This window comes from Tauraco erythrolophus, chromosome 6 (genome assembly GCF_009769465.1).
Source record: "Tauraco erythrolophus isolate bTauEry1 chromosome 6, bTauEry1.pri, whole genome shotgun sequence".
In the NCBI taxonomy this organism is placed as follows: domain Eukaryota; kingdom Metazoa; phylum Chordata; class Aves; order Musophagiformes; family Musophagidae; genus Tauraco; species Tauraco erythrolophus.
This window is the reverse complement of record NC_141470.1, coordinates 64,696,714-64,714,624: the sequence shown is the minus strand read 5'-3', so window position 1 is coordinate 64,714,624 and position 17,911 is coordinate 64,696,714. Positions and strand designations below refer to the sequence as shown.

The following is a 17,911-nucleotide window of genomic DNA, read 5'->3' as shown; positions in this document are numbered from 1 at the left end:
AGTGTCACTAGTCATGTCTGTGACCTTGGCCTTGCTGTTGCTGCTAAGTATGAGATCACTTCAAATTCTCCACCTGCTTTCCAGCTGGAGGATTATACAGTGAAAAGAGCTGTAGTAAATGAAATAGGTCTTTGCTGCCAACTTGATTTTAATTATACAACATGTCCTAACCTTTAGAAAATGTGTTTGGATTTAAAAATAATAGTGTGGGGGAGCATGGCAGGGGAAAATGTATGCTTGAGCTTACTAAGGGAAAAAAGACCTTTTCTCCAAGTGATGAGCAGATGTGAAATGGCAATAATACACACAGGCAGCGGCCACGATGGGGACTAGCCGGGAAACATATCCATATGTAATGAGTCTGTCTCCTCTTCTTCCTCTTCCTTCTCCTCATCCTCGAGGCTTCTGGAGCTGCCGTGGTTGCTGCTGCCTCCTGGCTCACACTCGTCTTCCAGAGCCACCAGCAGAGCCAAAAGAGCAGGACCAGGTCTCCAGCAAAGGCCCAGAACTGCCACTGCTGAGCGGCAGTGAAGAGCAGGGCTCCCCTGGCCACCCTGCTCAGCTCCTGGTGACTCTGCTCCATCTCTTCAAGCAGCCGAGTCATCTCCTGCTTCAGAGACTCCCCACGCTGCTGCACGCACTTTTGCATGGCTGCATCCAGCTCATCATCTGCGGGTGCTTGGTGATGTTTTGCACCACCAAAGCACGGAATTTTGTTTTGTGGCAGCCATAGCCTGTGAGAGGAGGGCGAGACCCTCAACTCTGGAGCTGCTGAGCTGTCAGCACCCAAAGCCCACGCTCCTGGAGAAAGTGTTGCACAGACACTCACTGCCAGAGAAAGATTTATTGTTAGCCTTTTGCAGGGTGAAGTCCCCAGAGGGAATGGAGTCTCTCAAAGAGGGTGGGTGGTCGCTGACCAGTGGTAGTGCAGTCCTTTTCACAAGCCTCCTTGCAACAGCCTCCTCAGCTGCATTGGGTCCAATGCCCAGAGTGTGACTTTGCTGTGGAGAAAAGGTGCAGTGTTGCTCACCACATCGGGAGCTCCAGGCTGCAGCTCCAAAGCAGGTTGTTGCATCTTCCACAGCCAGGTGAGCTCACTTCTACAGCACCAGCTTCATGATGATTGTCTGGGACAGGCAGGTTCTTCACCCCGGCCTCAGTGAGCACATGGAGGCACACCAGTGGTGCTTATCACTTGAGAATGTCTAGGCTGCTCTGAAAGGGCCACCTGAAACATGGCAGTGTGAGGGGAAAGCAAGGTGCAAGGCATCTCTGCAGCCACTGCAGTCACCACCGGCTGCTATGCTGAGGAGACAGTCCGGAGGAGGACGTTGCCACTCTTGGTTCTCCCTTTACTTTCTGTCTCCCGCAGCAGCCTCTTCAGCCACCTCACGCTGTCTTTGGTGTGCTCTCTCTCTTTGGCTGCCACATGCTGCTGGCAATGCTGACCTCTGCCTGCTCCATGCTCACGGATGTGTCTGAGGTGCCTTGCTGCACTGCCAAGATCAGCTGAATGGAGAGGGATCTCTTGAAGGAGTTGGCCAGCTTGAGCTTGCAGAAGCGCGTGGAAGGCAGCACCGTTAGGTTGCTCGTGGCCACCTGAGACACAGCAACGCAAGCTGCTGTCATCAGGTGCTGGAGCCAGAAGGTGGTTTTCTGCATGCTGAGGTACGAGCTGATGCAAAGGGTTGTTTGCAGGAGACTGTCTCCCTGACTGCTCATCAGCTTGTCCTCAGGGTGGTGGAGGAAGCAGAGCATGTCCCCCAGCTGTTGTTCCCTTGTGCACATGCACTCCAGTTCCACTCGCAGGTGGGAGTTCCTCACGGGCATCTCCCCTTTGGTGCCCAGCTCAAGATGGAAAGAGTGCCCAGGGGGTGGCTTCATGGGCACAAGCAGGATATAGACAGTCTTCTCCATGGGCATTCCAGCCTTCCGGGAACCTGCCTACCCTGACAGTTGGCTGCAACCGTGGCATGAAGGCATTGCCGGAGAGGATTCAGCACTCACAGAGGAGGTCACTCACCAGCTCTTCCACCACCATACATATGCTTTCCATGTTTGGCAGTGGCCACAACGGGGACTCGTCCGGAAACCTGTCCATTTGTAATGAGTCTCTCTCCTCTTCTTCCTCCTCCTCCTCATTCTCGAGGTTTCTGGAGCTCCAGTATCTTAATCTTGTAATCCTTATATGAAATTTTGATTGCAGATTAATATGATTCCAGTGAGGACTTCATCACTTGTGGTACTGATGTAAGATTAAGTGACCTGCTCAGAGTCATAGCAAATCTCTGGCAAGACTGAAGCTGACCTCACATTTCCTGACTCTCTGTGATTTCACAAATTTCCAGGTAATAGCTTTTGGCTTTGTCTCGGCCAAATGGGTGAGAAAGGAACACGAGAGTGGAAGGACCCCTAGTAGAAGGAAGGAATCACTTACATCAAACTGGAGGAGGATGGGGGATGCAAATGGGAAATATGCAACCTCTTGCTCTCTAGGTGTCAAAATCAAATCTCTTCCATCTGTGGAGTGGAGGTTTCCAGATCACAGCTTACACTCGAAGTTTTTGCACAACTGAAAATCCCCTCATTGTGTGTGCATCAAGCAGGGAGAAATTGCTCACCTCCATATCCACAAAGACTCCACACAGGGATGCTACCAAGGCCGAGTCATTTGCAATCAGAAGATACAGGTTCAGTCCCTGAAGCAGGAGGTGAAGAGAGGCAGAAGCGCCAGCCTGAGCACTTGAGTCCCTCACCAATGCTCTTTCCAGGCTTGCTCCTGCCTGTTAGTCCAGCAGTGGTTCACAGCATCCATGCAGTGCTGAGGAAAGGCTGAATCAGGACTCCCATTGATACTCGCAGCCTCTCACATCTGGAAGCATTTCCACCTTCTTGACCCTAAGGATGAATCATAGAATCATAGAATCGTTAGGGCTGGAAGGGACCGTCAAAGGTCATCTAGTCCAACCCCCCTGCAAGGAACAGGGATATCTCCAACTAGATCAGGTTGCTCAGGGCCTCATCCAACCGGGCCTTGAACGTCTCCAGGGATGGAGCATCCACCACCTCTCTGGGCAACATGTTCCACTGTTCTACAACTCTCATGGTAAAAAATTTTTTCCTAATATCCAGCCTGAATCTACCTCCCTCTATTTTAAAACCATTACCCCTTGTCCTATCACAACTGGCCCTCCTGAACAGCCTCTCCCCATCTTTCTTGTAGGCCCCCTTGAGGTACTGGAAGACCGCTATAAGGTCACCCCGGAGCCTCCTCTTCTCCAGGCTGAACAGCCCCAACTCTTTCAGCCTGTCCTCATAGGAAAGGTGCTCCAGCCCTCTTATCATCTTCGTGGCCCTCCTCTGGACCCTCTCCAACTGGTCCATGTCCTTCTTATGTTGGGGACTCCAGAACTGGACGCAATACTCCAAGTGAGGTCTCACGAGGGCAGAGTAGAGGGGGAGAATCACCTCCCTCGACCTGCTGGCCACGCTCCTCTTGATGCAGCCCAGGACGCGGTTGGCCTTCTGGGCCGCAAGAGCACATTGCCGGCTCATATTGAGCTTCTCGTCCACCAGTACTCCCAAGTCCTTCTCCTCAGGGCTGCTCACAATCTCTTGAAGACAATCTCTTTCTGCTCTCATCATAGCTAGCAAAGTGCACAATATGGCTCTGACCTCGGGCTGGGGATTTAAGACAAAAGTTTTCTGAATGGCACTTATGAATGCACACAGTATCATAAATTTGTATTACCTCTGGATGAGCAACTTTCTGTGCCTTTGCTCCCACTGCAAGAAATGAACGTGTGTTTGACTGAATTACTTGAGCTGAAATACTAGATGCTGAGGAAGTATGGCCACCTGCTTGGAAGGTCCGTATCCTCTTCCTTTTGTGTCCATCTGCTTTGGACCAGGTGGGAGAGGACACACAGGGACTGGTGGGTCTCTGGGTCTCTGATCTGACCTGGCAAGGCTCATTCTTGCACTGAGGCACCTCTTGTAAAACTTACATATCTGTAATTCTGGCTGTGTCAAAACAGATATGTGAACTGAGGATGAAGGACAAGCCCAACAAATGTGAACGCTGTTTGAAGCTGTATCTGACCTCTCCAGCCAGCTGCTTCCAGATGTCAGGAGTGACTGGCTTTGTTTTATGTGGCAGATATGAGGCAACTACGAGCTGGTGTCATTGTGAATTTCCACATGGCAAAGCTCCTTGTTTGAAAAGGGCGTCAAAAGGAAAAGATAACAAAATTCAAAACCATGTGGAAGGAAAAGGAAACAGCTATTTGGAGCACATCTGGCTTCAGGGAGGCAGCTGGGCTGAGCCCCAGTCTTGCACCAGCTGAGGATTTTGTCCCAGATCCCTTCACCTTGCAGTCAGCTGCTTATCACCCTCAGTGCTCTCCAAGCCGCTCTGTTTGCTATCATCCCCACATCTTTTTGCGAGTGGTGTTGTTCTGCTCTTTTTCATGGCAGTTTTCTGCTCTGGGCTGAGAAGCATCTTGATGCAAATGTGAAGCCAGGAGTTTTGACACGTCATGGATGCTGACTGAAAGGAAGCTGACTCTATAAGAAGAAAGAAATATGAGACAGAAGAGCTTCATCACACTACAAAATTCACTTTCCATCACTCTAACAGCTGAGATTTTTCTTTAGCCTCTCCTAGGAGTCTGTGGCATTAAGCACATAAGAACAGCCACAAAAGTTCCAGCTAATCCAGGATTTTTTTCTCAAAAAGTGGCTGAGAGTGGGTGCCAGAGAAGTAATAAGAGAGAGGCAGGTATGCAGTGACAATTTCCCAGCCTCCAGAGATCTAAAGCCTTACAAGGTACAGTTGCCTTTCAGAGATGCCCAGTCCCTTCTTTGGTGACTCTCCCAGAAGGAGAGAAAAGGTCTCCACAGAGCCCAAGGCCAATAGCCTCATCCTCTTTACTGCTAGTTCCTTGTCAAGGCAGTCCCATTAGTTGGCTGAATATTATCATAGGCCTCATGACCACTGGATGCTGCAAGCTCTCCAGGGGTCATATTCATCTGCTGACTTCCATCACTGAAGTGGAAACTCTCCTGAGTAGGGTCAATTTTTTGTTTATAAAGGGCATAGCACATGATAGTGCACAGATGCAAGGTGTTGTGGCTTCTGGTTTCAAGCCCTGGACTGAACAGGTCTAAACCACACCTGTTGGGCTACACTACTGATTTCCTTTGGACATGCTTTTGGATAGCTGGGCATTTGCTTCACATGCATAGCAGGACTTCAGGATGCTTTTCCAAAGATGTCTTCTTATTCTAGACAGAGCTTCATCTGCATCCACAAAAAGCCTCACCTGTGGAAGCAATCTGAGGCCATGACACAGGCTGGTGTCCCAGGGAGTGCTGTGCAAACCTCCCAGGGAGCAGTGAGTGCAGTGGTGGCACTGGCAGGCTTTGGAGAAAACCAGTGCACAGTTTTATCTACCAGATATGAAAGTCACTCTGATAGTGGACCTCTACATTCTCCTGTTTCGGGAACCCCTCCCGCTGGTAGGTAGCCATGCCTCGGCTCCTTCCCAGAGCTACTACTTTTCAGCCAGGGGAAATTTTTACAGAGCCTGAAGGGAGACTGGGAGCTCTGTAAATCCTCCAGCCCAGACTGTTCCCGTTGATCAGTGGCAGCATGCGTTGTACATCCTGATATCAATGTGATGAATGTTGTGCTGACTTCTGCATTGTGCGTGCCTGTGTACTGAATATTGTCTGCTGGAAAGTAAATAACAGCAGATGAGCAAATGGGGCTGTGATGACATTTCAGTGTCCATAATGTTTCTATCCACAAAATGCAGTAGTTATGCATCATTTTAACGGTAGGAATGGATAAGCAGTCAGCTATCTGTATCCGGACAATCAGAAAGGAAAGCAACATTAGAGGAAATAGATAGGCAGTGGGTGTTCAAGGGCAATGAATCATCCTTGCCACAAATAAGGCTCAGAATGAGCAATACTAATAATTAGGCAAAATATTTCAAAAGTTCAGTACTTTCCTCTTTTTCCAAATTATCTTTTATACCCTGGGGATATTTTGGAATGACAGCATCTGCTCTAGGAGGTAGGCATGAAGAAAAGCCACTGTGAGAAGAAATGACCAAATAGTAGAGAAAACTAAAGTTGAGCTGTAAAACTTCTTTTTCCTGAAACTCAGGTGGCTCCCTGTGCTGGGCTTATGGGAGGGGCTGCGGAAATGACCTCTGTAAGTAGCTGTGAAAAGCTTAATGTTCTGGGTTTACGTGATAGGGTTTTGGCAGCACCGGAGGAGCTGCAGAAATGGCCCCTGTAAGTAGCTGTGAAAAGCTTCCATCGTCTCCAAAACTGGTCAGACCGGTCTCTGGTCAGGTCAGACCCCTCCCATCCCCTCAGGCCGGGGCAGCACCTATGCGAATGCCCTATTTAAGAGAGGGACAGAGAAGCCCTGGCAGAGGCTGGACCTACATGGAAGAGAGCAGCTGCCCATGCTGGGCTGCCACTATCAAGGTCATTGACCTCAGCACTTGCAGGAAACATCAATAGCACCCACTTTTTCCCTTTCCCCATGATACTCATTCCCCTGAGCTTGCTCTGTTTGGGTGCCATTCAGCTAATGAAATGACTCCCTCTCTTCCCCTGGGCAGCGGGTGAACCCAGGAGGAAAGCGTGTGTCACCCATTTTGGTATCCTGTCTGTTTCCCAGAAGTGGCACCACTCAAAGCTCATGCCTTCTGCTTTACTGGAGCTGCCTTGGGTTGGAAGCAAAGAGGGTTTTGACTCTGAATCAGGCTAGGTCTTACCCTAGCCAAAATCCTGGACTGTCCAGAGCTGAAATTTCTTAGGAGCATCTCTGGACAAAGAATACAGATTCCACTTTGAATCCCAGTGCTCTGGCTTCCCAGAGGCTGGAAGAAGAGATAAATGACAGGCTCTGTCTTCATTTATGAGTATTTCTACAAAAGAATTCTCTTTGGACCTTCAATGTCTCTGACACAGTTAACAGTAGTCCTAAAAGCTCTGAGTCACAGAGATGTCTGGGCCTGTTTTGGGTAGAGACTAATCTCTTTCTGAACTGGAATAAGCCTTAAAGCAGCAAACACAAGTTCCTGTGAAACTGCAGGGCTGCAGTGCCATTCCCATTCATTTCCGTCCATCCTCAGCTGCAGAGCTCTGATTGCAGCAGCCTGACTTCAAACACTGACAAGTGTCATCGCTGACACTGCTATGGTGGGTGCACACCATCATTATAATCTGTATGCATTTAGCCATCCCAGCATGATAAGAGAATGATTAGGAGAATAGTTAGAGAGTAAATTTAAAACTCCCAGCAGTTTCCTGTGTGAAGCTACTAACATACAGGCATATTTTTTCACAGCATTACTGAAAAATGTCATTAGTTATACCTGTGAATACATGCTAGATTTAAACCCCTGGTGAGAATTTTTATTAACATACAAATATGTTAGGGCTCTTATGCTGCTTAAAATGTAATTAACCATCTTCTGAAGATTAAGGGTGCATAATCATAAAAGAACTGCACTCTTGTGCATTTAATCCTTCTAATCTGCTTTATGTTGATGTTAGTGTGGAAGAATAATTACTAGTTTGCCTTAATAGTTTGGGTTTGTGCTGTAGGAAGAAATTGTTATTGGATGTATTTCTAAACTTCTAATTTGGTAGGTTTGCATTGATGAAAGATGATGAAGTGCACTGAGAGATTAGATAAAAGTTACTTCTTTTCTTCTGCTCCTGCTGTTGCAAATGCCCTGCAGTGGTAAAGCTGTGTTTCAGACAGCTTCATTCAGCAGACAAAAAGGAGGAAGGGACAGGGAGGGACACCCAGTGAACAATGACGATAAAAACAATAAACTTTAAGTGATCTCTTCAAGTACTAATACGTGTCAAACAAGTCATGTGGGGAATCCAATAAGATTTTTTGAGAAGCACATGGAAATTGAGCAACCAACACAAGGCAGGGAGAAAAACACTTGATTTGCTGGCTTGTAGTTGGGAGCTAAGTTTGTGATATGTGCTCTAAAAAAATGAACTAATGATTTTATGTTTTCATTAAAACATGCTATTGGAGTAGTCCATCCTCCCAGGGCTGTCACAGTCCCCATGCTATGCTGATCAGGTTTATCCGAAAAGAGGTTAAAACCTTCAGGGACACAGAGCACTGCTCTTTAGGAGTATTTGCTTCCAAGCATCGTGATCCATAAACCCATAAGGTAACTCAGCTTTACAGAAATAATCTTTCTTCCTCCCCCTCTATTCTAGCAAGACTTCTTGCAAACTAAGAAGAAGTAAAGGAAGAACAGTGAAAACTGTGGGTTGAAAGCGTTTGCCAGTAATCACGACTGCATGAATTCACATTGAAGTTGTGCAGTAAGTCTGCAGACTGTTTTCGGGGGATTCAGTGGGGCAGGAACTCCCCTGCAAAACATGACCAGAAGAGCCCATGCCACTCCTGCTTTTGTGGAGGAGACTGGCTGGTAATCCATGAAGATCACCAGAGCAGGGATTTTCCTCCTCACTTCAAGTGAGCAAGGGCTCTGCAAAGTCCTGGAGGAAAAACACACAGTAATTTTAGTAACTGGAAAAAAATTGCAAAATATTTCCCTATCTTTTATTTTTTTTAAGTCATTTATTTTAGTGGGTCCCTTAGCACTTGGTTCTCTGTGGGACCACCCACACTTTGCAGCAGATTGTTGTGGTCAAACAGACCCTGTTCTAGGGGAGACTGGTGACAGTGTGACTGTAGGGAGCAGCACCACACAGCTTGAGAAGGGCTCCTCAGCTGCTCGGTGCTTGTTTTCATTATTTCCAAGTGAACGCATAGGCTTTATTGAACGTTGCTTGTTTTCATTGCAGCTTCCTTCTGGCAGGTGTGACAGGCAGCATGACAGGTCGCTCTGGGCCCTTCACCACGCTGAGCTCTTGAGGCAAAGCTGCTTTCTGTAATTCCCTGTAAAGGAGGCTGCTGTCACACTCCTCGTGGCCGCCTGTGCTCAGGGACCGGTGTGCATGATGTCAGGAAAATCCTTTCCATGGAGAGCACACCCAGCTTCTCCCCCTCGGTGCTGACAGGGAGACCACAGCACTACTGCTTGGGGAGCCATGGGGAAACTCCTGCTCCCTGAGTCAAAACCCAGGAAGGCAGTGCAGAAGTTCCCCTGTGTTTTCCATCAGGCCCTCAGACCCAGATGTTGTGCAAAGAATATTCTGCATTTCTAGTCTTCAGCTGTCTGTCCTTTACAAACATGCAGGGAAATACCAAAGGTTGTTAAAGTGTGAATGGCATTTCAGATACGTCTGACGTTTTGTCCCAGGCTGATGTTCCCCACTGCCAGCTTTCCACCAGCACTGGGTGGGAACTGCATCTTTGTATCTCTAGGTGCCAGCAGCACCGGCACAGGGCTGAAGGGCACTGCCAGACCAGAGTGGCCTTTAGCCAGATGCTCATCATGGCTTGAATCTAGCCTTTTCAGAGTGGCATTTAATAGGCTAAATCTTAAAATCCTACTGAAACTGCACAAGAGTTGAGTGCTCAATTCTGTTAGGATTTTTTGCACAGATGGAATACATACATCCAAGCCAATGGAAAGGACACCAGGCTCCCACCCCCAGCTCTATTTAAGGACTGCTAGTGTGAGTAACCTTGGATTAAGTGAAGTTGAGAACCTGATTAATTCTGCTTGCCATTCAAGCTTGCACTGAATGAGACACGAAACTCCAGACAGAAAGCCAGCCATTCTTCTGTTCTAACAGTTTGCTGTCAACACAGGACAATAAATATGAATATTTTAGATTCATAATGCAGACAAATAGGAAATAGGAGCTGTATTGTGCTTCACATGCTTGGCTAGCTCGGTAATGCTAATGTCATTATCTCACTGAACTTTTGTGCCATTGCTCAAGGGTAGCTTTGTCTGGCTTAGCTGGGATGTACATGTTTGTTTCTTCTATGCACAGGTCTATAGTTCTTTTTAAGCTTGTAGAAATGAGGAAATCTGATTTTTCTCATCTGTCACAAAGTAGCATCCTTCCTTGGCATTGCTTGGCAGTAGCACAGCTTGAATGAAATTTCTATAGGTTTCCACCAAAATATTTAAATGTCTTCAGGTTTCTTTACAGCCAGAAGCATGGGAAAATCACATGAACATTTTAAGTATTGTGTCTGTAATAGAGAGATGAGGTGGATAACAAAACCAAAAAATGCCCAAATTCAGTCCCCTCCCCAAGCAAAAAGTATTTTCAAGGGTGGATTAGTTTGGTCAGGGTTTAGTTTTAGTGGACAGTCACTCAGTTATTCACCCATGGGATCCGTTTACCTGTGCCACCCAGCCCCACTTGCCCTGCCAACACAGCGATAGCATGCACCCAATGTAGGGCTGCACAAAGCAAATCTGGGAAGAGCCAGACAGTGAGGGAGGCTTTATAGGGTAGAACAAGGAAGTCTGGGATGCATCAGGAACAGTGGCTGAGGAGCAAGAAAGAAGGCTGCTCCGAAAGACTTCTGCAGAGAAGTCGGGACAGGATTAGTGGTTTAATAGTGACACTATCTCACCTGCAGTCCCCTCAGGGAGGGCATGATGTGAACGATGCATTTCTTACCGCATCTAGGTCTTGGAGGTGATGGGATCCTAATCCTGGGGACCTAATCCTGGCTCTACTCTCCTGGTTTGTGGCATTTGATCTTCTGAAACGTGATCATGTCATATAATCTGTTTCATTATCTATTTTGCCAAGCTCCTCTAAAAATGAATTAGGTTGTTACCTCATCTCTCTCTAGTAGTTTCCCCAGCAGCAATACCTGCTGATCTTCACTTGTACTTGCTTGACAAGCAATCCCTGTCTGTCAAAAACATAGTGGGGAGGGGAGGTGGACAACATGTCTCTGGAGGTGAGCAGGTGCAGTGCCAGTGGAATCCACAGTGAAGCAGAGGATTGCAGAGCATGGTGGGATTTCCTGAACCAGGGAAAAGTCAGGGGAGCAGAGAGACCCGCCAGGAGCCCGTAGCCTGCGTGGCAGCGGCTGACAAGACCTCGACAGGGCCAAGAGACACAGCATCCAAGCTGCACCTACCCCCTCCCCCCCCGCCGACCCCTAGGGAGTGCCCTTGTACAATAGGTGTGAGACTCTGCAAGTGTAAGCAAATAATGAGGAAGACGATGGTTCATCTCGGTCAGAGATGTCACCAAGGTTAAGTTGGCCTATGCCCTGCATCAAAACCACTTCCACTGAGAAAAAGAGACAGGTTATTGTTATAGGAGAATCTCTTCTGAGGGGAACAAAATGCCCAATATTCTATGGTGACCAGACGCTCTTCTTAGGGAAGTCTGCTGCCTCCCTGGGGCCTGGGTTAAAGACGTGATGAGAAAACTTCCTACTCTGGTATGGCCCTCAGATTATTATCCATTATTGCTTTTTCACATAGGCAGCAATGAAGTTGCAGTAAGAAGTCCAAAGGCAATCAAAAGAGACTTCTGGGCCTTGGGACAACTGATTAAGAGATCAGGAGCACAAGTAGTTTTCTCCTTTATCCTTCCAGTCACAGGGAATGATGTTGGGAGAAACAGGAAGACCAAGCTGATCAATACCTGGCTCCGTGACTGGTGTCACTGACAGAATTTGGGGTTTTTTGATCGTGGGTTGAACTACATGACTTCAGGACTGCTAGCAACAGATGGGGTACACCTTTCTCAAAGGAGGAAAAGGATCTTTGAACAAGTTTGCAGGGCTTGTTGAAAGAGCTTTAAACTAGATTTGAAGGAGGAAAGGGATAAAACCGGGCTCACTAGTGATAAGCCATGGGGCAGCATGCCAGTGTTTGAGGGACAGTGAGCTAGAAAGGTCCTTCAGTCTGCTCCACTATGTACTGAGTACACTGGAGCACATTTTAAATGTCTCTGTACTAATGCATGCAGCACCTTAGCCATCTCAGTGGGGGTAGGGTAGGGACATCCATGTGGCAGCAAAGACACAAGGATTGTTGATACAGCAGAACCATGGAAGCACCTGAGAACAGTCACATTGGAAATAGGGCTTCTCACCATAAAAAAGTGGCAGAATCAATAGCCCATCTGAAGTACATCTATACCAATGCACACAGCATGGGCAACAAACAGGATGAGGTGGAAGCCATTGTGCAGCTGGAAAACTAAGATGTAATTGCAACCTCAGAAATATAGAATCATAGAATGGTTAGGGTTGGAAGGGACCTCAAAGATCATCTAATTCGAACCCCCCTGCCATGGGGGATGACTCACACAGCTGGAGTGCTGCAATGGGTGGCTATAAAGTCTTCAGAAAGGAAAGGCAAGGAAGGAGAGGCAGTGGGGTAACCCTGTATGTTAGGGAGTGTTTTGACTGTTCAGAGCTTGATGATGGTGATGAAAGGGTCAAGTGTTTATGGGTAAGAATCAGGGGAAAGGCCAATAAGGCAGGTATTATGGTAAGAGTCTGTTACAGACTGCTTAATCAACATGAATAGGCATATGAAATGTCATATAAGAAGCTGAGAGAAGTCTCACGATCGCTAACCCTTGTTCTTGTGAGGGACTTAAACTTACCAGATGTCTACTGGAAATACAATACAGCAGAGGAGAAACAGTCTAGGAGGTTCCTGGAGTGTGTGGAAGAACCTCCTGACCCAGATGGTGACAGAGACAATGAAAGAAGGAGACCTGCTGGACCTGTAGTTTGTGAACAGAGAAGGACTTGTGGGTGATGTGATGGTTGGAAGACATCTCTGAGGTCATCTCTGCAGCCACTGCAGTCACCACCGGCTGCTATGCTGAGGAGAGAGTCTGGAGGATGACGTTGCTGCTCTTGGTTTTCCCTTTCCTTTCTGTCTCCCAGGGCGACCTCTTCCACCACCTCATGCTCTCTTTGGCGTGCTCTCTTGAGTGTGTCCGAGCTGCCTTGCTGCACTGCCAAGATCAGCTGAATGGAGAGGGGTATCATGTCGGAGCTGGTCAGCTTGAGCTTGCAGAAGCATGTGAAGGGCAGTACTGTTAGCTTGCTTGCGTTTTCCTGACACGCATCAACACAGGCTGCTGTCATCAGGTGCTGGAGCCCAAGGCTATTTTCTGCATGTTGAGGTACGAGCCAATGCAGAGGGTTTGTAGGAGGCTGGCTCCCTGACTGCTCCTCAGCTTGTCCTCAGGGTGGTGGAGGAAGCAGAGCATGTCCCCCAGCTGCTGTTCCCTTGTGCACATGCACTCCAGTTCCACTCGCAGGCAGGAGTTCCTCACCGGCATCTCCTCTTCGGTGCCCAGCTCGAGGTGGAAGGAGTGCCTGGGGGGTGGCTTCATGGGCACAAGCAGGATGTAGACAGTCTTCTCCATGGGCATTCTGGCCTTCCAGGAAACTGCTCACCCTGACAGTTGGCTGCAACCATGGCACAAAGGCATTGCCAGAGAGGATTCAGCACTCACAGAGGAGGTTGCTCACCAGCTCTTCTGCCAAGCGTGCATATTCTTTCCCTGTTTGGCAGCGGCCATGACAGGGGCTCCTCCAGCCCATCCATTCGTAATGGGTCTTTCTCCTCTTCTTCTTCCTCCTCCTCGAGGCTTCTGCCATGCTTGCCGCTGCTTCCTGGCTCACGCTCCTCTTCCAGAGCCACCAGCAGAGCCAAAAGAGCAGGACCAGGCCTCCAGCAAAGGCCCAGAACTGCCACTGCTGAGCAGCAGTGAAGAGCAGGGATCCCCTGGCCACCTCGCTCAGCTCCTGGTGACTCTGCTCCATCTCTTCAAGCAGCCGAGTCATCTCATTCTTCAGAGACTCCCCACGCTGCTGCACGCGCTTTTGCGTAGCTGCATCCAGCTCATCACCAACCATCTGCGGGTGCTGAACGAGGAACTGCCAAAGCAAGACGACGAATATTTCGACAGCCATGGTATGCAGGAGGAGGGAGAGAAGGGGTTCAGTGGGCATAGAAAGTGCTGGTAGGGAAGGAGTTTGTGGCAGGGGGAGCAGCGACGGGAACCGCAGGGATCGTGTGGTGGGTAGGAGAGGGGATGAGGCAGCTGGGAGCCCGCAAGGCCCATGCCCAGTCCCGATGACGTGGGCACCGTTCCTTGCCCAAGGCGCTCCCGCGAGCAGCTGGGCTTTTGATGCAGGCTGAGAACCCATCCCAACAAGGGCATAAAGCGTTACGGAAAATTACTGGCTTAAAAAGGCATCTGCTAAAGCAGAGCTTGAGGTCTGCCTAGCAGGCAAACGTGGTCCGTCTCTGCTCCTGAAAGCAAAAGCAGTGGTAATTCTCCTCTGCACAACAGGGGACCTCAGAACTCCGTGAGCTACCTTGACACGATGCAGGAGGCAGAGTCAGGGAAGGATCCAGATGTGCTGTGGATGGAAACAGCTGCAGTGCAGTCTGACGGCCTGTGCTTGCTGCTCTGGGTGCTGATCAGGGAGCAAGGAGAGACTACTGTCCCCTCACCTCTCCAGGTCAGCATGGGCATTCCTCAAGCTGAGAGATGTTTACAGTTAGATAGTAAATAGAAAATGGGCTAGGTATTTAAGGTCTGCCTCAATGCATCAGAGTTTTGCAGTTGAGCTGAACAACAGAAAACAGAAAAAATCCAAAGCCAGTAGACTGCAGGATTGTTTTTGCAGTACTTGCCAACCAAAACTGTTGTTTGACAAACCTGTCAATGATGACAGCTGAAAACAGATAATAAATGTAATTGGCATAGCTTGAGGCTATTTACACTAGAGTCATAGAATCACAGGCTATCTCAAGTCGGAAGGGATCCATAAGGATCATCAAGTCCAACTCCTTGCTCCTCACAGGACTACTGAAAACTAAACCGTATGATTAAGAGTGTCATCCAGGTGCTCCTTGAACTCTGACAGGCTTGGTGCCATGATCACTTCCCTGGGAAGCCTGTTCCAGTGACTGACCACCCTCTCAGTGGTGGGCCTCAGCTGTATCTGACTTCCTGCCTGGAATGTCTGGAATTCTGTTCTGCTGCTCTTCAGGTGCTCTCAGCATATCTTTATCAAGCTTGTTATCACCCCCTCCCCCTTCAAATCTAGTTTAAAGCCCTGTGAATGAGCCCTGCTAGCTGTTGTGCTAAGACCCTTGTTCCCCTTCGAGAAAGGCAAGTTCCATCCAGTGCCAGTATGCCTGGTGCTGTGTGGCCCATCCCGTTGTCAAAGAAGCCAAAATTATGGCAATGACACCAGCCATCGAGCGACATATTAATAGACTGGACACATCTGCTTCTTCCAGTGTCACTGCTCGCAGCTGGAAGGATAGAAGATAACCTGTGCCCCAGATCCCCTTACCAGCTTTCCCAGGGTCTTGAAGTCTCTCTTGATCAACCTTGGACTCTGTGTTTCAGCTTCATCACCACCCACATGGAAGAGCAATAACGGGTAGTAGTCCAAGGGCAGTACCAGGCTAAGAAGTATCCTAGTGATGTCCTTAAGCTGAGCTCCAGGGAGGCAGCAGACTTCTCTAAGAGGAGGGTCTGCCCGGCACATCGGTCCTTCTGTTCCCCTCAGATGGAGTTGCCTATAACTATTACCCATCTGTTTTTCTTCGTGGAGGCTGTCATGATACAGGGAGTAGTCCTTTCTGACCCTGGCAACATCTCCAGTGCAGATGGACCCTCAGCCACATCATCTGTCAATGGACCTTCCACCTCCAGAGCTTCATAGCTGTTATGCAGAGGCACCTGGAAACGTGAGGTGAGCAAGGAGGGGATTCACCTGTCACCCCAAGCAGAGAGTTGTTTTCATTTGTTGCTTGGCTTTAAGTTACTGTCTTCTGCCTGATGGGGTGAGGCTACAGAATCCCCTTCATCTCGGGACTTATTTTGTGGTTCTTCCTGTTGCTGCTTCAGGTTGGGCAGCACCTGACACCATCAGTCTCTCTTTCTCAGACTCCCCAATGCTCCTTAACCTTTCTACTTCCTCTCGCAGCTCTGCCACCATGCTGAACAGATCATCCACCTGGTCACACCTCATACAGTTGTTCTCCCCACTGCCATCCCTTACCAGGGAAAGGCTCTGGCACTCCCTGCTGCCTGAGACCTGGATGGCCGTATCTTTCTGTGGGAGCTCTGTCTGCGTTCCCACATCTCTCCTGCCGGGTGGTCACCATAGCTGAGTTCCTCCCGAGAGGGTGACAGTCACCGGCTAAGCTCACCTCTGGAGCAGGTAGCCCAGCTGCACCCTTCCCGCGCTCCCCAGGCTGAATTTGTAGGGGTGGGAGCGACCTCGGTTGCTCTGGCAACGCCCGGGCCGCGTCAGCGCCTCCCGAGAGATGCCGGCCCCTGGCGGGTCCCTCCGCTCCCCGGGCGTTCTCCGGCTTTTTCGGGAAAAGCCCCTGTGCGCCGAGATCTGCCGCTCCGCGGCGGGTCGGGCCGGCTCCGGAGCAGCTCCCTTCGGCGACTGACGAGAGAGGAAGAGACTGAAGCATTAGGGAGGAAGAGGCTGAAGCAGACAGGATTTCTAGATAGTTTGAGCCGCCAAGTTCAGGTCCCGGCTGCGGCGTCCCGGCGCTCGTCAGAAAACAGGGGCATCTAGTGGCTGCCTCAGAAATTTCAATAAACATCACCGTTCCCTTGAAAAGATGTGAGAATTCGCCTTTTTTCCTCTCTTGGCTCTAAAAATAAAAATATTTTATTCCATGACATTACCCAAAGGAGGAGGGAGAGGGATAAATCCTCACTAGGTTTCACACTCTCGGAGCAGTGTTTCCGACCCGGCTGTGATGCTCTGCAGCAGTGGAAACATTAAGTGAAGCTGCTCATGATTTCTCCTACGGCTGCTGCTCTGAAGAGCCAGACCCGCCGCCCTGGGACCCGGATCCCGTGCTGATTCGTTGCAGGGGAGATGCTGCATCTCTCCATGCTGACCAGGGCATCTCAGGCAGCATTTGCAGACAGCAACTGATTACAAAGTTTTCCAAGCTGACTGCTCCGAGCCTTTGGCCCTTGTGCACTGACTGTGCACCGCGAGCAATGTCGCTGTGTGCAATATCCATGCTGGCCTGGGCTGGAGAGCCACTGGTGCTAACAAAGGGTTGCACTTGGTGATGATCAGCTCCCTGCGGAGCTGACCTGTAGCCTGGGCACAGCCAGGCCACTGGAGCTGTGCGCCACACGGCAATGACTTAGGGACAGGGAGGGAAAGCAAGGACTAACGTGTGTTTTGTTCCTGTGACTCCCACTGCCCAGCTTTACCCACTTGGCTGGGGGCCCTGTGACCCCAGAGCAGAGCAAGGCATTGCAGCAGCTCCCCCTTCCCTACTCTGGGGAGGGAGTTCGAGCTTTCCTTCTGGACAAGCACCTTTCAGACCCCCAAAAGTTTTTTTTTTTGCCTGCAGGGAATAAGAGGGAGATAAACAGAAATGCATATGAGAAAGTATTGTTCAATAGTACAGATATATTGCAACTCCAGATATAGTTGCCTTATACAAGGCTCTGAGCCAACACATGCTTGAAAAGCGGTCCTTGCACAACACATTCACATCCTAGGGCTTGCAGATGTGGCTATCTGGTAACTAATTGCCCCCTGGGAGTGACACCTTTCAGTCCCTCTTGCTCCATTGGGTTCCCATCAGCATCACTGGCTTAGCGTGATCTGAACTCCCTGCTTCCTAGTGTGTGGACAGAGCTGGCACATTGCGAAGGGACTCTCACATAGGTGAGTCCCATATTTTCCTATTTAACAGCTATACAGAGGACAGTCTGGTCTGCTGAGCTGTCAGGCATCTAACCAATGCAGAATTCATTCTTTTATTAAGCAAAAGGAATAAGGGAGAAAGCACAAAGCAAAAAACTGAGTGCTGAATGTTAATAAGACTGTTGCTGTTATGCAATTCTCTACAGAAAATCAAAGACAAATGATAATACTAGAAAGGCACATTATTATTTTATAGGCTTAGTCCTGAAG

General features: G+C 49.0%; 1 protein-coding gene across 1 annotated transcript; it reads right to left on the bottom strand.

Annotated features, from left to right (window-relative positions):
- Window positions 1-1,389: 1,389 nt before the first annotated feature.
- Window positions 1,390-13,897, bottom strand: LOC147528637 (uncharacterized). Its single transcript, XM_086613634.1, is given in 5 exon segments — window positions 1,390-1,906; window positions 1,908-2,143; window positions 2,622-2,699; window positions 13,255-13,359; window positions 13,454-13,897. Coding segments are annotated over 5 exon segments (1,380 nt in total).
- Between the last annotated feature and the right edge of the window lie 4,014 nt (window positions 13,898-17,911).